General features: G+C 32.9%; 1 protein-coding gene across 2 annotated transcripts in view; it reads right to left on the bottom strand.

Moving 5' to 3' along the window:
* The window catches only part of LOC108745124 (protein kinase C and casein kinase substrate in neurons protein 1), a 49,717-nt gene that overhangs the window by 1,992 nt on the left and 24,386 nt on the right, over window positions 1–23,339 (bottom strand). The window contains exons 2-6 of one of the 2 annotated variants that reach the window (XM_018481200.2): window positions 19,651–20,057; window positions 3,051–3,239; window positions 1,177–1,403; window positions 919–1,039; window positions 643–747 (exon numbers count right to left, since the gene is read on the bottom strand). In XM_018481200.2, the coding sequence (XP_018336702.1) occupies window positions 643–747; window positions 919–1,039; window positions 1,177–1,403; window positions 3,051–3,239; window positions 19,651–20,013 (1,005 nt within the window). In that variant the 5' untranslated portion in view covers window positions 20,014–20,057. The remainder of the gene's footprint in view (window positions 1–642; window positions 748–918; window positions 1,040–1,176; window positions 1,404–3,050; window positions 3,240–19,650; window positions 20,058–23,339) is intronic. The other variant, XM_018481202.2, reaches the window with a different exon arrangement.

Genomic DNA, 23,339 nt, shown 5'->3' with positions numbered 1-23,339 from the left:
TAAAATAAACTTTGTTTAGTTTGAGGAAACATTGCAATTTTGTCAAATATAATGAAAATAAAATGACTAAATAATGAAACCGTTGGTCAGAGATTGGATAGTGGTTAGGACCAGGGCAGGGTTAGAGGGGGGCTTGGCATAACCTTGTAGAAGAATAGTGTTTTTAGTTAGGGGCGAAGATTTGGAAGTACCCATTACAGGTGTAAAATCGAAAATTTGAAAAATAGCCTAACGAAATTTAACTCTAACCCAATCTAATCCAATATAGTAAAAAAATTTGGGAGTAATTTTTGTTTGCAGTCCCATAAAAAACAAAAATCACTGCAAAAGTTTTCTTACTGTATTAGATTACATTTGGTTAGTGTTGGGTTGGGTTGGGTTACGCTAGCTTCTTCTACAAACATTTGTTGAGCATTCTACAAGGTCATCCCCAGTACCCTCCTCTCTCCCCTCTCGCCGATTGGCGATCACATCATCTAATAAAACCACCAAAAAAACTATAAAATGTTTAAGGGAAAAGAAACAGATCCGGCAATATTCATTACTTGTCTTTTGTCAGTACATATCTCGTAATTTATTGACCAAATGATATGTACGTATAAAAAAGAAATTAAACAGAGTAAAATAAAAATTAAAGCATACATGCAAATCCTCCCCGACAGGCCTCTGATTAATAAGCATAATTCCACTCGGTACAGACTCCTTAGATTTGCCTTTCGAAATATCTCTGAACTCTTCGGTATAATCCTGATAAACAAACAAACCATGCATTTAAGAATTTCGCTAAAACGCTACGCTATTCGAACAAATTGATTATTATTATTGAACACCAACAGCTATTCGCTATAACAACAACGCATGCTTGTAGGCCGTTACATGGACACTGCTTTTTTCTCAAAAAAAAAAAAAACAACTTACTTCAAATTGAGGCCAGTTCATTGCCATATTAACTCCATAATTATTAGACCACCATTTCAAATCCTTTTCGTAATCGGCGTTGTTTATTGTATGATAAAGTTCCTCGTAAATTTGTGGCAACCTGAAGAAGTAAAATAAGATTTTAAAAGGCACAGGGATTATTTATATATAATAACATTACATCATTTTTTTTAGCGTTAGTTAATGTTTATTGTAATTTATGCACAAAATATCAGTTTAATTTTTAAAGAAACTTACGTTGGATCTTGTGAAATATTAAGGTGTTTGTGAATATCGAAAAGGGTTAATTTGATAAACTTCAACCTCTCCGTTTCCATATCTTGGCACTTGTCAAAAACTACAGTCATATCCTCCATATATTTCGGATTATAATTATTTATTTCTTGTAAAGCTAATTCATATTTCTCTTTGGTTTTCTGAACTTCCTCCTTTAACTTTTGAACTCTATCTTGCAATTTCTTTACCTATTAAAGAAATTTTCATGTAAAACTTCTGACGAAGTCGAAATGCGTGATCCATGCTTTATTAATCAAGAAATTTTATGCTACAGTACGCATTCGCTAGTTTATTACAAAAATGCTAAATGCTTGCTTAAATGAATATTAAAAAAATTAAAAAAAAAACCTGTTATTAATTTGGGAATTTTAAATTAATAAAGTAAAAATGCCGTATTCGTTTACTAGAAACTTTTTACTATTCATTCAGTTAAAAAGTAGAAAAATATTATGAGCACACAAACACATATACAGTACATCGTAAAACTATGATAGGTAAATACTATAAATAAGAAAGAAAAACTCATTACGAATTAAGAGTGGAATTTGTAATAAATATATGTATATTCTTACCGTAACAGCTTTCTATGTTTGCAATGGAAAAAATTGGCGATGATTAAATCGTTTATAAATCATCCAACAACTATTTATGTACAATCGACCAAAATTAAAACCAACACAATTATTAAAATTTTGTTAGCTACTTTATTACCCAAAATATAATTGAGTGCTGTGTAACGTAATTAAGTAAACCCATAAAACCCCAAAATTCTACAAAACTTTTAGGAAACTAAAACGCCCAAGGTAATATCTTCAGATTATTGTCTACATGTTTAAAAAAGTAGATTTTGCAAAATATCATTCACGTATAATTACTAAAACCTTCGTATTTGGCGATTATTCAATTGAATTTTTTTATGGTTATTGTTCTTTGTATAGTAAATACATAGATATTCATTTAAGAATAAGCTTATTATACTTAATTATTCTTTGTTTGATCAATTCGTATTAAATAGAAAGAAACCCAGAAGAATATTTCACACCCAAAATGTTTTTTTTTTATACAGTAGAACCTCGATAAGGTAAAGACCAAGGGAAACGTAAAATAATTTGAGTTATTGAGGTTTTTACTTACTAAGGGTTTAAGTTTAAGCTTTGAAATTATGGATTTCCAGTGACTTAGCAAACTCTTCAGCTTTTTCCTTTAGTATAGGTCAACTAATACTAATGTTTTTACATATTTCTACACTGTCTAAACCATGTAAACAAGCATTTTTCTATATCAGGAAATTCAGCAATTCTTCGTCTTACATAGAAGACTTTCTCCCGATTCAAACCACTTTTCACTGCTTATTGAGATGCGATGCTCAAATCATTCGTTTAAGTTAAAGAAGGTTTTCATTTTAAGTAATAGAGGTTTTGGACTCCGAGTGGAAGGGAACACAAAATTTTATGAATTTGTAGAGGTTATTACGTTAGCGAGGTTTAAGTTATCAAGGTTCTACAGTACATATTTTTTTATATTTTGATGATAAGAAAATAAAAAATAATTTTAAGTTCTGAATTTTTCGCAGCCCTCAAAAACGCGGGCCTGCCATTGTCCCCTTATTTCGCCCCTTCTAGGACTGTGAATAAATGTGGGCTGTTTAATAAAAACCATATTTATCATTAAATAAGTAAGACAAAAATTGTATAGAAATAGAAGGAGGAACTTTTTTTAACCAAAATTTTTGAAATAGAATTTAAAATATATGAAAAAGATTATTCGAATAAAAATGTTATAAGTTATAATCAAATGTAAAAATTAGTGAAAAAAAAAATTATACTTAAAAGTACCTGATCTGCCGATACAGAAGGATCACCATTAGCGTTCCTTTCTTGATTAGCTGCCGATCTTTCAGTCTTGCAGGCGGTGTGATAGTCACTTTTCGCTTTGTCCACTTTTTGCAATAACTTGGACCAAGGTTTTTGTGCTTTCTTAAATGCATCTTCCATATCTTTTCTCTCTTTGATGTGAATCATTGACTATAAAAAAAAAGAAGCGTTGTCATTATACAATGAACAATAGCTTCTTTATTACTTATTCCTAATGAGATTAAAAAATTAAGAGGACTTTTTATGACCCAATAATGCTAAAATAACATCGAAAGCATTGTAAATAATTCAGTAAAAAAATTACATTCCAAAATCTTTTTTTAGGACATTTCATACTGATTTAATTTTAATTTAATTCAATAAATAATGTTTCTCATTTAGTTGTTACTATTTCATGGTCAATTAAAAATCACATTTCACAAGTTCTAACTAAGTGCAACTTTACTCATATGATCCAAAAATGAAGGTATCAAAGAAAAATAAATTATTTTTTTACTGCACTCAATTTAGGCTTGAATATTTGCGAAATAATGTGGTACTTGATATAAATCCATATTGTACTATATGATTATAATATATTTATATCATTTATATAATTTAAGCATAATAATTTCTTTTGAATTTTGAAATTTCGAAAAACACTTTTCCGCTAACTTAAATAAGAAAATGTGTAATATTGTAAAACTATTGAAAGATTGCATTTACGTCATCGACCTAATCCATACGAATCAATCCAAAACTAATGGTAATAGTGCATTGAACTCACTTGTAATATAGAAAATGCAATATAAATATAGGCTACGCGAGAGAATTGCAGTTTACATCGCTAGAAGTGTAGTCAGGTAGGGTAAAACAGTGTAAATTTTGCGCAAGTTAACAATTCAGAGTTTTAATTTGCTAGACGTGCATCAATTATAGTTTCAACGGAATAATATCTTTTATTAAAACGTATTTACTTTTTTTACCGCAGTATCATACTAAAAAGAAAAACTGAATTTTTCCTATTTGAAGCTCTATCAGAAAAAAAAGTAATCTTTAATTTATGATCAGAATTCTATTTTTGATATGACATTTCCTTTTGGCTGTCTAGTTACCAAACACCTTGTTACCACACCTCGGGAAAGTATGCAAAAAAGATTCAAGTTTTCAACCCCTAATAGCACAAATAAAATTACTTGCCGAATTAATACAAGTAGGCGAACTGGCAGTTTCTATTATAATTGAATAACAATCATCTGGTTTTATTTAATTTTACGAATATAAAGCGTTGATAGCACGAAATTCACCTTTATCATAGTTAGAATTTTAACAACCAAACGTCATGACCGAAGTGGTCAGCTCCCAAAACGTAATATGTATATACAATACATATATTAATGAGAAACCAACATTTTTCTTTAAATTAACATAAATAGTATGTAATAAAAATGTAGTTGTTGTAGATGGTGTGGGTAGTTGTATCAGTTATACAGAAAAAATAAAGAATAGTAATAAAGAATGAGTGGAATTCTGTTAACTGCTGGCTATAAAATACAAATGTCCACAAGACCTGCGTTACACGCCTCAGTATTCATATGGGTATCTTAATGTGTAAGCTATGTATACATATTTGATAATAGCTATTAACAGAAGAGATAGAAGAAGTAACTGACCTTCTCATAACAAGATTTATATTGTCTCCATATAAATTATGAACGAAATAGGTATTTTCATTAAATCTCAATACAGGGTGTAACAAAAATAAGTGGTGAACTTGCAACAACATTAAAATTGAAGAAAAATGTAGTTGAAAATATAGGTAAATTCAATTACGGACTAGGTAGAGAAATACGACCCGCAACGCTACATTCAATCAATTAGTGATTACCCAGCATCAGTGTAGTATTTGATTTATATTTTTTGCTCATGTATTGTTTATTTTTTTGGTTAGATTCAGTGTGATTCAGGATGTTTATGTAACAGTCAACCTCCTGTAACCGTTTATTTTTTTAACGTTTAAATCTTCTACGAGACAATTGACTCCTCTTATGTGACAATGTAGCAAATTTTAAAGGAACCGTTGCTGCATCCTTATCATTTGCAGCAAGTCTTGTTTGAAACTGATTTTTAGACGCGATGCCGCGAGTGGTTTTGTGCCGGTGATCTCAAAAGAAAAGTGCTTAAGCCTAATTTTTTCCATAGGGAAAATACAGATAAACTTGCTTCACACAGGACGGAATCTTGAATTTTCACAATAATCAACATTGGAGCGAAGTAAACATACACGTCTATAGTACCTCCTTCGCATTTGCAAAGGCTGTTTTCAGTAATTGAGTGGTACGAAATTTTTAGAGACTTATTTAGAGACTTATTTTGGTAAGATGACTTACAACCACCTGCAAAAAAGTAAAAGGTAACTAGAGTGGTTGGATCAGCTTGCGAGTTTCAATGATTTAGGAAACCAGACCATAGGTTCAGCCATAATGGGGGGTTCTTAAAGATAAACCAGACTAACAAAAGTCCCTGAAAAAGGGCAGCAGCTCTTTCAATACCGAGGGTGGCAGAGATCACGAGGATCGGTACGATACTCTGATGTACAATATTGCGATGTGGAAGGCAACTGGAAACCACCACATTATGATATCCCAAGAAAAACACACCAAACTCAAATGATGGCGTACTTTGGGGTAAAGCACTATGGACGTAAACTAGTTCTCCATTACTTAGGGGATGTCACCAATAAGTGCAATAGGGGTAGGTGAAATATTTCACGAGTCGGAGGGTCGAATGTGGAACACAAATAGTTAAGGATGTGGAATGTTCTACTTTCAGGGAAATGCGAAAATTAGCTCAGGATAGGAAAGAATGGATGTGCGTGTCCAACCAGTCTTAGGACTGACGACCTTATGATGATGACGCTTCGTAAGATGTAATTAGCTTTATGTAGATCTTTTACTACGCTGAAATTTTTCTTATACGTTAATCGCTAATTTAGAAAAAGAAATCAACATTTTGAATTCATGGCAGACAGGTGTTTGCTGGATACATATTAATTAGTTGGTAATTACCGATTACTGTACACGAAGACATTTTACGCTTGGAATGCGTTTCAGTGAGGCCGTAAAAGGAAATCACGTGCTGAAAATAAAATTCTTGTTCAGATGGGAAAATGTACTAATTACGAAAACAAATGTACGAAACAGTATTTCCATTTTTTATAAATATACGAGGACGTTTTTTTTAACTTCCGATGGCACGTGTATATACATAACCAAATGACTTCATTACTAGCGATAGAAGGCTATGAGTAGTTTCGTATTTGTTTACCTATATAATCGCCAGGCATTTGTCATATCGTAACACTAGCTTTCCAATTCCTTCTTGATAGAAGAGTCAGCCAGCTACTTCTTGACACTGTTCTACGTTGTTGTACGTTGATGGCAAGGCATTATCTACCTAACCAGGTCTTCAATTGTCGAAAAAGGTGAAAACAACTCGGTGTGAGGTTTGAACTACCCGGGGGTTGGTCGTAGTTTTCATCCAAGACACGACCGCAGTGTGTCAACATGATGAACAGTCCCCAAACAGCTCAAGTGGAATGTTTTCGACCATCCACTGTATAGTCCAGATCTTTTGCCGAGTGATTTTTACCGGGTACTCGCTTTAGATCCGGTATATACAATACTTGGCGGATTTGGCATTTTTTTAGGATCCGGTCGGGTACCGGATAATGACGCCGAGTACGCGGTAGTGCCGGATACCAGACAAAAAAGAAAAACAAACACGAGCAATAATAATGCAATAAGTATAATACAAAAGTTACCTAACGAAAATAAGTAATTAAGATTGTAGTCGGATAGGTCGTTTGTCCTAATATGTATTGATTATTGATTACTGTATTAAATTATTTGTTATTTCGATATAGTTCTTGTTTTTACTTTTCGTCATGAACAAGAATACATCATTATGATCGAAATGTTACAATTTTTGTCGCTTTCTGGTATATATCAGGTTTCGATTAACGATAACTTATTAGTACGAGTTTTTCATCTTGTAGACTTTTAATGTGATAATGTTAAATGGGACAAGATGTTAAATATTCTTAAAAATGTAGGGATGAGTTACAAACACAGAAGAGTGGTACTTAGTTTGTATAAATAGCAACAGGCAGTTATAGAGCTGGGGCTGCAACGTAGAGAAGTAAATATTAGGAAGGGAGTCAGACAGGGATGCACACTATCACCGCTACTTTTTAATCTATACATCGAAGACGCGATCAACATCATTAAAGACAGTACAACTGTAGGGATAGATATACAAGGGCAAAAGATTAGTATGCTTAGATTTGCAAATGATATGGCAGTATTAGCAGCAAGCAAGGAAGAGTTAGAGATAGTTAGATAGGAGACGAAAAATTAGAATTAGAAGAAATAATATGAAAAATAACGGACTTTTTATGAAAATACCACAACGGTATTTATCATATATTTGTAGTAACAGGTGTCAAAGACAAATTAATCGTTTTTTCCAGGATTTGCGAATTGAACCGAAATCAATACCTCATTGGTATTCAGTAGCGTGCCAGCAGGCAAAGCGCCATTTTATTACCTACGTGAATCCCGCTGCAATTCATTTATCATTAAAAGTAAAAGTGGAAGCTTTTGAACCGTCCATAATTAAAATTCAACACGAGTTTGGCCCGTCTATTGTAATCGTTGATATGAGCGATTCGTTTCATGTTTTATTGTTATTCTCGCAATTACTTTCGCTATTGTTTGGACAAATTGTCCCACAATTTATGCTCAATAAGTAAATCGTTTAAGACCGATGAAATACAATTCACACATTTCTTAATTGTAAATTGTTTAATGGAACACTTTATATTTACTTATCAGTTGACGATATTTTATCGCGTATATAAATAAGGATTTTCAATTCTAAGTTTAAAAACGGTAATAAATAATTGGAATGCGATAAGAATTTAGTCATCTACACATATTTTGTAATCTTTATTTATCGCTAAAGTGAGAATGAATTTTTCAATTGTCATATGACATCCTCCCCTTCCCTTTTAATTTACTGTACATTTGTATACAAGCCAAGACGAGTGAAATATTTAATCCTAAAAAGGTGTTTATTTTGTCTTCAGCGAATGAAACCTGGAGTATCAAAACGAATGGAGAGAAATACGGAAAAGCCAAATCAGCAATAAGAAAACTGAAACTGAACGGTCGATGTATAAAATCACATTTAGTCGAAGATTTGATGAATTTTGTATATTAATTTTGAGTTTTTGGATTGGTTTGACCTTATTATATACGGGAATAGTCACTTAAATTGAGTCACTATCAAGTATCTCTTATAATTGCTATTACAATGGAAGTACCTATACGACACCGATAAGATGGTACGTATCTTTTTAGTACGAGGACGAGATACTTTTGTTAGTACATTATTAAAGACGTATTAATATAATATCAATTCTTCATGCTTCAGTTTAAATTATTCACATATAATATTCTCTTTACCTTAACATAATGTACTGTCAAAACAAAAAAATATAATTTTATATAAAATAATTTAAAACAAATGAAAGCTGATGCAAGTATTAGCTCACCAAAAATAGTCACAAGTTAATTGCGGACCAAATATTAGGGGGTAAATAAGCGGGATGTTTTTTTAGGAGTTTTTATTTTTAGAGGTATTTTAAGGATTTTTTGTATTTGTTTGTTGAAATAAATAGCGACATCTAATAGTACAGAACCAGGGTTCTTAAAATTCGGACTTATCTATGAAGCTGATGACAACAAGACCGATTGTAACCGCTAAAATATATTAATTCACCCGAAGGACAAAGGCTGAATAGACAAACTCTGAAGACTGAACAGTGAACTCTGTTGAGATATATGTTATTCCAAAAAGTCTGGACCATCACAAGAAAACGAAATTATGTTTAAAATATAGTAATATAATAAGATAGTTCCGACTTTTCAGTAGATGAAGTTTTTAATAACACTATCCCATTTCTGGAATTACATCCTTATAATTCATAAGGCGTCGTAGCAAACAACGCCAAACATTGCTTTTACTCGAAGCGACTAAATTACTAGATCGGGCCCGGTATTTTCAAGAACACGTCTGGTTTTTATAAAACGGTAGGATCCAGTTAAAAAATAAAACAATCAAATTCAGTTTGTTTTACTTTTAGTGAGACTTTTTTTTAGTACTTACTTCAAACTAGTTACGGTTTAAGACTGGTTGTTTGCGGTGAAACAACTAAGTGTAAAATTCAATTTTCTACGCTTACGAACTTCATTATTTATATTGTACATATACACATATTACAAGCACTACACACCCAATAATATGACACTACAATGAGATATAGTAGCGCGCGAAAAGTGCCCGAATCGAATCAAGTACTCGGAATTATAAAAGACCTACTTATTCCTATTCCTTTTTGGAATAATGAGAACTTTTTGTTTGACTATTGCTTGTCAATTAAGTAATTTCATTATAATCACAAAAAGTAATTAATATATATTATAAAAGAAAGCATACAACGTGCGGGCCGCTAAAATTCAGAAATAAGTTCCGGTAAGTACTATTAAGGGAGTTATGTGGTGTGGCAACCCTCTATTTTCGTCCATGAATAAGGTTCCAGTTTTTAGCTGAAAGGAGTGCTTTTGAAAATATAAGGGCTGGAAGTTTCGCACTCTAGAAATTTCTAGAAAAATCCACGATATTCGAGAGTATTCCAAAACAATCCACAACTTTGCAGAACATTCTGGAATGGGATGGAATGTCGGGAACATCCTAAATCATTGTGGAACATGTCAGAACACAGTCGAATGTTGTGGAATATTCTGAAACATTTTGGTACATTCGAAGCCTTGTTTGTATGGGAGCTACCTAGTGGTAGCGGTGTATATAGCAAGATTCGTCGTGGGTTTCAAGTTCGGGAATATCCTGGAACATTTTGGATGATGTGGAACTCCTTAAGCGAAGCCGAGTACCTCAGCTAGTTATTTTAATATCTACCTATTTTTACCTATCTCAGCAAGAAAAAAAAAAATCAATTTGGAGACTAGTCGAAAAAATATTTATTTATGCATTACTGGGAGATTGGACCGGTGAGCATTAATCCTACCTTGTTATTCTAAAAAGTTTTTATCACAAATATTTTTAAAAGGAACACCTCATTAAAATATTCAATCTTATCAAAAACAATCCGCCCTTCACTTGAAATGTAAAATATTTCTAAAACATTTCATACCACAAGTAGGCATTCGATTTATTCTAAAATCTCTTTATTATTGTACAATAATTATTGCCAACAACCTCAAAACAAAATGTAATATGAAAAAATATGAGTTTACTTTGGTGTTCAGTGTAAGTACTGATCTAGACAAATTAAATTCCTAGAATGGTAAAATGTACAGATGGGTTAATCCTTTTTTGTTAAAAAAGTATTTTTGGATACATCCCACAACCGATAATTTCCTCTACTTTACATTTCCGTACGTAGAAATGCTTTCAATAACGTATTTTAAAATCAATGAAAGTTAGTGACCGTAAGGACCTTTAAAGGATTAAAACAAAGAAAAAAGAAAACCATTTTGACAAAGAGAAATTTATACAGATACGATCAATGTCCGCTATTTGTTAACAATTTCCAGGAATTTTGATGAAAGAAAGAAGAAAATCCATTATTTTTTGATACAGCGGCCTATATACAGTACAGTATATTTCATCGGTCCCTTCAATGTCGTTATAAACGAATACGTTGCGTAATTTTATAGCTTGATTTTTGATTAATGGGAAAATGTTATGTTTTTTCAGACTAATTTGCGGGGTTTTTATACTACATAAAATATATAATTTACATGAAATACTAGTATTACGTATTATATTTACTAAATTTTATTATTATCGTGTTCCTGAGAGATTTTGCGTGTAGGTCATCAACATAGTTTATACGAAGCAATCCGACCGATACTGCTTGAAGTTCAAATTTGCTTATCAAATACGATATAAGCTACAATACACATGAGAATTATAGGTTTTATTGTTTTCACTATCTTAAGTAGTGAATGTAAGTCATGACGAATTTGATGTGCTCGCACTACAAGTACGTTCCAACTTATTTGCCTGCTGTAAATTGGGGTAGTATGAAGGAGAATTCATGCCTTATGCCGATGAATAATAATAATTATTGGTCCACACGCAATTTCGTGAATTCGAGAATATAAATCCAGCTCAAAGTGAGAGATTTAGTATCATAGACATACATAATGCGTTCATATGCTAATAAGATAACGTTGTAGCACAAGCATGTTTGTAATGGGAATTAGTGGAGCTGTTTCCCCTGTTTATACAACATTCTGGAATTATCTGTCTACTAAAAAAGCGAATAAAAGATAAAACAGCGCCTTAGGTCTACTTTCTATATGGAGGATGTTGTCGAACAAATGCCAATAATCGGTATATGTAGGGTCTACTGATTTCATCTACGACCTATATTTCACTAATAGGTACGGTTAAACTGTGGCATAACAATTTTAGGTCGAAAATGTTGACCGATTTGTATGTTCACAAGGATGAAATGCTAAGCACCAGGGCTAGATGCTATGTACAAAGGTAGATTAGGTTATGGTGGGAAAGGTTTCAGTGACTGTCATATTATATGTTTCGCCCTTCTAAACTCGATCCATGTTTAAGAAAGATAAAGGGGGCGCCCGTCCCTGGTACCAAAAGGACTCGTGATATTGACACCGACTTATTCAAAAGATTAGCAGAGACCGAATAAAATTGTTAAAGTAAAAAGGATTTTATCTATATATGGATAAAACAGGTCGTCGACTAGTTAACGTTATCATGGTTACGATATGTAGAAAATATAATGGGACAATGGGACTCTAGGGTAGTTCAATTAGCGCTGTCTTGACATAGTTACGCTTTACCCCAGAACAAGAACAAAAAACCTTAGACCAGGACAGGCTGGCCCGGAATTAAATCAGTGACCTCCAGAACGCTAAAGAAATTAGTCTAACATCTAACCATTAGACTATGCCGCTTGATAAAACTAAAATTGTCAATTCTCAATGTATATCGAGTTAGCACGACAAAGTTGTATTTCATATTTTTGTAGTGTATTGTAATTTGTCACTAATTTCTTACCAATTCTAAAAAGTTGTCGAACCAGTCCAAAATAGACGAAATGCTAACCTGATAATCAATTTGACGCCACTGATCTAACGTATCCTACCTCGAAATAAAAATGGCGAGGAGGAATAGTATTATGGCTATGATTTGTCGCTACTTTGTCGAGCTTTACACATATAGAATTTTTAACCATTTTGTAGTTCTATCTATCCTCCAACTGTCCAGCGAAAAACGCCTGGAAGTGGCACTACACGTAGCGTATCTCGAAATAGAAATAGGGTAGAAAAATACTGTCAGGGTCACATTTTGTCGCGAGTTTAGCCTCTAGTTGATCAGTGAAAAAACGAATGGATAACCGTGATGTTGGTGTAACTGGAAATGTATGGAATCCGTCATTTTATACAATTCCTAGGAAATTTATATAATTCCTAAAATCACTCGGAAATGTGCGAAATAAATTGTATTAGACACATTTCCTAAGAAATCTATACAAATCCTAAATAGCAATCGGAAATGTATTACAGGTAATACTAAATAGGCAATAAAACGGCAGGCTGTTGGGATATGGACTGAATATGTTAGATGTTAGAAAAATTGTGACAAGGTTGAATTTTTAGTATATTGTAGAGGTGAGCAAGCATTAGTATTGTACATTTCTTAGTACAATATGGATATTTCATACAATTCCTAGGAAATGTATTCCCTTTTTCAGGATATGTGTGTATTACAAATTTTTTAAAACAATATTTTATATATTTCTTAAATAGCCTCGGTATTATGTACATTTCCTAGGAATTGTATACAATTCCTAGATTTCATACATTTCCGGCAACATTGGCACTACACATATATAGTGCACCTCCAAAGGAAAATATCGTTGAAAGATAAACTAGACACTACTGTACTCGCAACAAAATGGGTTAATTTACCCCTTTCCAGAGACAAATTATAGCTGTTACAGTATTATCCTACGCCATTTATATTCCGATATACGCTAGTGTAATACCGGCTTGATTTATCAGGCTTGCATTGCGACTATTTCCCAGTAACCGGCTAAAGCGACAAATTTTTGGATTTGGTAAAAACAATTAGCGACAAATTATTATAGACTGTGACATTTTAAAACATTATATTGAAGCTTATTTCACATAAAATAGTATACTATCACTGACACAGAACAGTTTAATAATAAATAATTGAAATTCTGAGTTAGACAAGAGTAAAATACAAGAGAGGGTTGTTATACAACTTTGATGACGGTCAGTAATACAAATCTGGTTTGCAATTACTTATTGTGGACAGGAATAGAAGCTGTATTCAAACAATAAGGATGAATTATTGCTTGAGATGTAAACTTCAGTATTGTGTAGCTTACAGCAAGGATGGCGTATTTTGCAACTGAATCTTCTATGTTGATCATAATGGGAATCATTTCAAGGACTGGTTAGTTGTAAATTGAAAGAGTACATTTTCAACTGTAGCGATAGATATACAGGGAGAAAAGATTAGTATGCTTAGATTTGCAGATGATATAGCAGTAGTAGCATCTAGCAAGTAGATGTTAGAGATAGTTTTAAATAAAATGGAAGCGGTATTGACAAAACAGTACTGTATGAAAATAAATAATAGTAAAACTAAAATACTGGTATGCAAGGGAAGAAAAAGTAGGGAAACAGCGAATATAAAGATAGGAGACTGAAATGGCTGATTTTAGGTATCTAAGAAGTCAGATAAGTCAGGACGGAAGGAGTAGTAGGGATATGAAGCAGAGGATAGTACAGAGTCGTATTGCCTTTAATAAAAAGGAGTCACTTTTATGCTCACGAACGGTTAATCTAGGAATTCAAAAAAGGTAGTTAATGGTGTATGTTTGGAGCACGGCGCTGAACGGGAACATGGACAGTGGGCGCGGCGGAAAAGAAAAGGTTAAAAGCGTTCGAAATGTGGTGTTATAAGCGAATGATGAGGATACCATGGATAGAGAAGGTTAGAAATAAAGAGGTATTAGAAAGAATAGGAGAACTTTATGGAAGTCAATAAGAAATAGGCGAGATAGGTTAGTAGGACAACTTCTTAGACATGAAGGTCTAATCAGAGACAAATTAGAGGCAGAAACGGGAGTTAGGATGGGGTAGAGGTAGACCTAGATTAGATTACTGTTCGCAAATAGTTAAGGATGTGGGTTGTTCTAGTCTTAGGGAAATGCAAAGATTAACTCAAGACAGAAAAGAGTGGAGGTGCGTGTACAACCAGTCAACTGACGACTGATGACATTTTCAAAAATCATTGAAACAAAAGGCCACTTTTGGTGAAGAATTTAAATGAAAACTAACGATTTATAAAGCAATGTTATACGAGGTCGAGAATGATAATACCAATAATATAATATTTAATTAATATTAACATTCCGTGCGGTTACACATTTATCCATTTCTCTATGTATACATATAAGGCGTTTATTCAAAAATGTTGTTTATTTTTTAGTCACCTTTTATTGATTTTACAAGGACGTTGCTCGTTTTTATTTTTTTACGTACACATATATAAATGCATTAACCTGTATCCCTGTATACTTATAAAAGGATTCAACTAGCTGTCTTCATGATACTTAAGGCGTGATGAAGAGTTACGAGTCGGATTGTGTTCAGGCAAATAGGTCAAGGTAAAATAAGTCGCGAATCGATATCAATTCGTGATAAAAGAATTGCTTCCCAAGCCTTCTAATTTACAAAAAAAAAAGTTGGAACACAATGCCATGTCGTAAGAGATTAACAACGACAAAAAAAAAGTTGAGAAAGAACGAACAAAAGAAGTAATCTCAGTGTTACTCCACAGCTAATGTGGACAATAAATATGAGCAGGATAATAGGGAAATTAAAGTCTAGCCAAACGCGATGAGATTCAAAATAAGTGTGGAGGACAGTAATGTCTATTCCCGGCGAGGACGTGACAGCAATAATTTTTTACTCATTAATTTGAGGTAATCTAAATAGGGTAGAAAATAAACTTTACCTTAAAGTTTAAAAATTATTAAACCAATATCTACTTTAAGAAGACATCCGTGGGCTTGTTCATGATACAAGTTTACCCTCCAAACTGCAGCAACAATTTCAAAAAGCAAAGCCTTGATTTTTTAAATGAAACTTAAGAAGTGCCCCTTTGATTATTATTGTTCTTCCATGATTTTTAATTTGAAACATTAATTTTATTTTCATAACATTTTAAGGTAACAAGTAAAAAAAAAAACGTATAAACTTTGAAACTTTCTGCAATGAAAGTGCTTATTTTAATTAATATTATAAATGACAATGTGATTTTATTTGTTTGTTTGCTACCATTTCACTCATTAACTACTTAACCGAATATCATGAAATTTTGTACACACTTTGTAACAGGTACGAAAAAGGACCTTTTATCCAGAAAAAAATACTGTTACTAAGGGATAAAAAAAATAGCATCAACGTAAGCGAAGCTGCGCATAAAACCTACCATGGAATTTTGTACACACATTGTCAGGGGTACGGAAAAGGACATAGGGTACCTTTTATCCAGAAAAAAACAAATACAGTTCAAGAGGGATAGAAAATTAGTTTTATGTGGTCGTCTATGATCTTTGACACTTACGTAGGACATCAATACAAGCGAATCCGCGTGTAAAACCTAGTAAACTACAAAATATGAAAAACTGTATTAACTTTACAAGTACACCTTATTATCCTAAACTTTCTGTAACGAAAAAACATTCTCAATATCTTGATTTTAGCCAAAGATGACTTTTACACCGTAATTTTAAATATAGTGTAGTTTTTAATTTTAATTTTAATAATGAAAATGATGTTAAGTTCAACCCAAACTTTTATGGTAGTCAGTCGAAATTTACACTATAGATATAGCAACATTTTTGTCAGTTTTGAATTTTAATCAAGGATCCGTAGACACCGTATTATATGTATACGTAGATTATTTTCTTTGAATTGCCACATAATTTATTCGTTTTTTTTTTTTAATTTGAAACATCTTGCGGTTTTTAAATATTTTTATATTTAAATAAGCCAATTGGGTTACATGAGTGTATATAACGTACCATTTTAAGGTATATACCCATTATCGAATCATCATCGTCGTTTTTGCTGCATGCAACCAAAAATGTAATGTAAGGTATTTGTACATACACTTTTTTTTGTAAAGCGATAAAAGTACTAAAATAGCAGGCTTTAGCCTTGTAGACGTACGTGTTATAATTCAAAAACGTAATTCTGACAGTATGTAGCCCAAACTTTCCTATGCTTTCTAAATGCAAAATAAATGTGTAGTTATAGTAAGGCACAAATATCGTCAGGTATTTTGGGTCTTGACTATAGACAATACATGGAGAAAATGAAAAAGGAAAATTTACCTAAATATTAAAACGATATTTACGGTTTATCCCACTAGCTCGTTCCTTCGTAAACGAAAATAATAAAAATTACAATTTGGACCAGAATTTTTCAAATAAAATCCCAGCAGAAATACATTTAGTAATTTAGGTACTTTAGTTGATATTACAAATTAAATTGTAATAATTAAGAAACTTGAAACAATTTTTAAAAAAACATCAAAATTGAGATAATTGCAAGTTACCTAATAAATTCTACTATTTCTACGGCAGATTCAGTCATTTACAATCTAAAATTGTAATTTTTGCATTGTCTTAAACATTTAGTTTTCTCCGTGTATATAACCAGTAAGTAGGTCCCGGTCATTTGTCAAAGATAATAGGTTCTGACTTACCCACCATATATACGAGATGTGGAAATTAAATTCCGTGAATTTAGTTATAACTTCCTACCAGGAACGTTATGGATCTCCGTAACCGTAACCAAAACAATCCGACATCGGAAATAAAAATCCATCCGAAACCGTAACCGAATGTGATATAAAAGATTCGAATAATTTTGAAATTATAATGGTAATTGTTTTTTCTGAGGTTGTACTATCAAATAATAACTTAAAACTAGAGCTAAATCATGTCCTACTTGTATTTCCCTTTTATAGTTCCTTAAAAATCTCATATCTGTAACTAAAACTATACGAAACTATCGAATAATTCCAAATAATTTCATATCCGTAACTATACCTGAAGCCGGTATAATATTATTCATATATCCGTATCTGTATCCAGATCCAAAATTTTATATTCTTAACATCTATCTTTGCTCCATACCTAACAAAATACAGGGTTCGAACTTACATTGTTATAGCTATAAACACTAAACCTTTTTTTTCTTTTTCGTTCACGTTTTATCTATTTTCTTCGTTTTTTTCGTAAGGTTTTCAGTGACGTCGCAAAAATCAATGACTCCAATCATAAATAACAGGTCGTGATACAATATTAAGTGAAATCAGACGAAAAATCGTCTCAAATCCTCCGTGAATTGGAAATGTGTATGGGGACCAGCTTTTATCTAATCGCAAAACCTCTGGATCACCAGTGGGTGGAAATAGGGGAAAAGCGGCCAACGAAAGCAAGTTCAAGATGAAAGAGATTCTGATCGTTTATTGCGATTTTCAGGCATTCAAGGTGACTAAGGAGATGCTGATCGTTTATTGCGATATTCAAACATTCAAGGTGATGAAGGAGATTCTGATCGTTTATTGCGATATTCAGGCATTCAAGGTGATGAAGGAGAAACTGATCGTTTATTGCGATATTCAGGCATTCAAGGTGACTAAGGAGATGCTGATCGTTTATTGCGATATTCAGGCATTCAAGGTGATGAAGGAGAAACTGATCGTTTATTGCGATATTCAGGCATTCAAGGTATTACCCACTACGAGTGACCGGATAGTTTTTTTTTTATATTGGCGACCGGAAGCGGTTGATTGAACGCATTTAAAGGCTTGATTCTTCATCACCACAATTGCCTCACGCATTCTTCGCTGATTTTTCGCGAGTATTTGACCAAAAAGGATCTCCCACGTTGCCGCGTCCCCCAACAATCCAGACTTAGCCCCTAGCGACTGTTTTCTCTCCCCAAAAATGAAATTCCATCTCAAGGATAGTCATCACGGCGCTATAGAAGAGGTCAGAACTCATAACTGTAAAGGCTTCGAATGTTGTTTTGCAGGGATAGGAAAACGGTGGCAACGTTATATAGAGCTAGAGGAAAACTTTTTCGATTATAACCTAATCCAAGCTCTTAGTGTATAGCACTTCACGCAAGGTAATCCGGGAATCTTGTGTCACCATAACTTACGTAACGTATGTAAGCCCAAAATCCATTGCACTTCACAAATATGAATAAGGACTGCTTCACACCGTAACCTAATTGAACTTGATTTGCCGTCATTTAAATACGCGCAACATAAAAACTGAATTTTGAGTAAAACTGATTTATGATAGAGACTAACAATCAAACAGATTGCTATTATTACTTCACCCACTACAAGGACGTTTTGAAGAATATTTACTTGCATAATTTGAGATTTCTACCAAATATTTGTTTTTAACATTTACATCATAAATACATGGTTTAACGAGTAGGTATTAGGTACCACATTTTGATAAAGTTAAATATTTCAACATTCGTAAATTTCGATAGGAAGATATATTTACTTTTTTTGATTGGAATTGTAGTTGTGTTGCGACTTTATAATTGCAGTTGAAATGTATTCTTTTTTAAGTAAAATGAAGTAGCAGCGAATAAAGCTTAGCTCTAAAATACTTGCAGTAGGGAAAAAACTATGCAATTGGTAAATTACATCAATTTTACATTTGTTAATTATGGAATTACGACTAAATGAACCTAAAAATTAAAAAATTGCGTATGCACGCCGATAATGTCACAATTTCGTAACTAAGCGAGTCGTACACTTTTACAAAAATATTCTGCCAAATCATATTAACAAAAAAAATATCATTTAATGTTGAACTCTTAATCAAGTTTTGAAGTTATGTTCATGAAATTTATTGTAAAACAAATATTGAATAGCAAAAAATTACAGCTGTTTTAATGGGATTTTCCGAAAATCGGATCCACTAGAATTACAGTAGACTCGCGATAGTATGAATATAGCATAACGGAAACCCCGCATAATGTGAACAGCATATTAATTGTGCTAGGCCGCTGTGTACCGTGAACAAACTAAATCTTCGCTAGTAGAAAATAATGCTAAGTGGCCTTATAAATCGATATTTCCCCGTTGCTGTTGTGCCTTTCCTAATATAAATCCCCGATCCCCCCAGTCGTGTTCGATGGAGAGAACTTTTGTTCATAAATTCACTTACATTAGTTAGATACATACAAAAAATTATGTATGAAAAAATAATTCAGCATAAAACATTACAAGGGTGTGCGTTCACCCTGTGTAAATAACTAATACTGATTGTAAAATGGTAAACACTGATAACAAGTTGAGATAAGATTTGTTTCCATACCTTGTGGTACGTTTCCTTTTGCCAGTGCTTAATTTTTGGAATGACCTCGTTGCAAAGGTTGTCCTTGACCCTGTTGTGGACGTCACATCGCCGATCGGCCTCACCCAGGACACCCTTCCATGCTGCTTCCGTGGTCCCGTATTCTGGGCCCTTCTCGATAAGGTCATTCCACTTTTTCGACCACGCCTTAAGACTTTTCGCGTATGCTTTTTCGATTTCGGCTCTTTCGTTCACGAGAGTGATCAAGTCGCCGCAAAGTCGATAGCCGTCTTCGATTCTTTTTGTCGTTTTTTTATAGTTGCCCGGCTCCCAGAAGGAGTCGCTCGTGGCGATGAGCATGTTGTCGTCGCTGTGATGCGACATCGTCGCCGAGGTTTCGGTGAACTCCTCTTAATCACGTGGAGCACCTTGAATGATAAGAGAATAATGGTAAACAGAAAAATACAGGCCAGGACATAGCTTTAAAACTAAATTTAATTAAGCTAGGATATTTACTAGTTATGCACTGCTATGGGATTAAACAAAATGTTAACATGTAATATGTACCACTAAATATAAAATATAATATTATTTATAACACGTCTTCATTTGTAAAAAATGGAAGTTGGAATTCACTATTAGGCATTATTACATATTATCAATTAATAATATACACTGTATACCTAATATTTTGAAATAAAAAAATTGCGAATACTGACAACTACAGCTGGTCTGACCTCCCTAAATAAAATCCGTAAGATATGAGGCATTGGTTTAACAGAATTTTCCCATAATTTTATTTCTATAGGTACTTAGAAGGACCATTTTCTCGCCCTCAAATTTTGTTCTAAACCAATCGTAAGAGCTAAATGATTGTTTGATGAATTTTGGATACTAAATTTCAAGAAGAGTAGGTATATGTTTAGTTTCTGATATATACGTGGCTGTAGGAGTCAATAAGGACTTCCATAAAGCTCTGTAGGAGTAGCCAAATGCTCATACGGATCAGTAAGTTCTTACATTGTATTCTGTTGGCAATTGTAATGTTCGTTATCAGAACAATAATTAATTGCTAACGTATTTTTTACGGAACACTTTACAAGTCCCTTTAGTCACTCTTATGGACATAGGCAGACCTTTATATAGTAGAACGTTACGAAACTCCCTATTTGCAATCGTTGTGTCACACTGGAGAAACTTCATTAGCTAGGGTTTTCAGGTCTATTATTCAGTTATCTCTTTTCACTTTGTCTGTACTAGGGACTCATAAAGCATTTCCTAATTTAACAAGGGCGTATTCAAAACGGAGCAAATGACTACAGTCTCAAGAGGAAACAAGAAAGAAGATACGTCCATTCTCGCCCATAATGGGGCTGTGTATTTTTTGATACGCTCCTACATTGTATCACGCATATCACAACTTCAATTCTTCATATCTAGGAAACCAAACAGATTAGGCTCATATTGAAATTTTATATTTAGCATGATCTCATCATTAATAATAAATCATTTAGAACTTAGTTTAAAACAAAATTTGAGAGCATGAAAACTGGCAATTTTTGGACTATTTTGACAGTCACTTTTTAATTCGTTTGTAGTATTCTCTTCCCGTAGGTGTAAGTTTCATTATGCATGTAAAGTTTTATTTACAATTAGTTTTACGCATTCCCCTATTTAATGGTGTACGTACTTCTTGATTTCGATTATAATTGAAAGGCGCTAGATAAGCAGCAACCTAGTTTTTGATAATTGCAATTTACTTTCTCAAGAGCAGGTGGTTAAAAGTGGACTTTCGTTAATTAAAATGTTTTCATCCTACTCTATCCTTATCTTACAGTCGTTATGTTAGATCTCCGTCATACATTTACAAACCTCTTTATGAAAAACATTGGTATGTGACCTCATGTACTTTCATGTGACAGTAGCAATGTAATGAAATATAAAATTATAATGATAATGATATCATCGTTCGGCCACAATTTATTTGCAAGCATTTTTTATAAGCAAATCCAGCAGAAAATTTTGTTTCATAAAAAAAACGGTGTCACACATAAGAAGTGGGTAATAAAAAATAAAAACAACAGAAAATTATTCATGGATGCGAAAGTTTGTTCTTAGGTATCCTAAATTTATACTAGGTTTTATTATGTTCATCAGGGGCGCAACAGGGGGGGTCCACGGGTGCCCGGGCACCCAGTCAATTCCAGTCGATTCAGATAATAACCCGACTTGAAAGTTCGGTTCAAATAGTTCAAGTTCGTAAATGAGTAGCCGAATTCGATCTTTTCCAGTATTTTAATTTAATTTTTAGTCATTTATAGTATCATGATGGGAGCACCCAGTCAAACTGTAACATTATTGCGCCCCTGATGTTCACAATAGGTACTTCACATAAAAAATAATAATTAATAATAACAATTGGTGTTAGGTAATTAGGAGGAATTTTCGGGAGCTATAAACCACTTAAAAACATATTTTAATGTTAAAGTAAAACTCACATATTTCTTAAAAATATGCTCAGCCAGGCACGTCAGTCTGACAATAAATATATGTTCCTAGGGGTATAATCCTAATCCCAACTAATATTATAAATGCGAATATGAGTTTGTTTATTACTATTTCACACCCTAACTATTCAACCGATCATCATGAAAGTTTGTACAAACATTACCAGAGGTACAAAAAAGGATACAGGATACCTTTTATCCAGAAGAAAAATATTTTTTATGAAAGGATAAGAAAATTGGTTTTATGCAGTCGTCAATGATCTCTGATATGTATTTAGGACATTAACAAGAGCGAAGCCACGGATATTACTTAGTATCTTATACGGGTAGTTACATACATCTTCTGCATTTTGAATTAAATCATTAAAGATAATTCAATTACAAGCATTTTATAATATGAATTTAAATATAGGTAAAAAATAAACGATAGACTAGTAGATATAAAAGGAATCAAGCCCAGTCCTGTATTAACTAACTGATAACATTATGAATTGTTAAATAAGATGTTATACCTATGTACTATATTATGTACGATAAAACAATATGCATCAATAGAATTTTTATGTTTATCAGCAACTAGTTAACAATTTAGTTTTTATGTTGACTATAAAAACTAGTTAAACTTATTTTTATTAAATTCTATTATACCAAAAACTTCTCACGTAATAGTAAAATTTAAAAAAACTAATTCAGTTTATACGTTTGGTGAACAGTAAGTATCCGAACTTACAGTTTTATAGTAAAAAAAACAATTTTTGTAGAGCCTGTAGATCTCGACAAATCGAATGATCACATAACATTCATTTCAGTCGATCTCGGGTTATATTTTGTAGATAATTTATAGAGGCTGTAGATCAATCAGATGATTTGCCTCCGTGATATCATGCCCGCAAACACATAATATATTCGTTTAATCCGATCTTGGGTTCTAATTTAATCATTTTGTTGCTAATTAATAAAGAAAGACTGAATTTTGTAGATCGTACGTAGATCTCGAGAAATCAGATAACCCGATGCTAAACGATTCATCATCATCATAAGGTCATCAGTACTAAGACTGGTTGGACACGTACCTCCACTCTTTCCTATCCTGAGCTAAACTTCGCATTTCCCTAAAACTAGAACAGCCCACATCCTTAACTATTTGCGAACAGTAATCTAATCTAGGTCTACCTCTACCCCTCCTAACTCCTGTTTCTGCCT

Source organism: Agrilus planipennis, unplaced genomic scaffold (assembly GCF_000699045.2).
Source record: "Agrilus planipennis isolate EAB-ADULT unplaced genomic scaffold, Apla_2.0 scaffold37, whole genome shotgun sequence".
In the NCBI taxonomy this organism is placed as follows: Eukaryota; Metazoa; Arthropoda; class Insecta; order Coleoptera; family Buprestidae; genus Agrilus; species Agrilus planipennis.
This window is presented reverse-complemented; position numbering and strand designations above follow the sequence as displayed.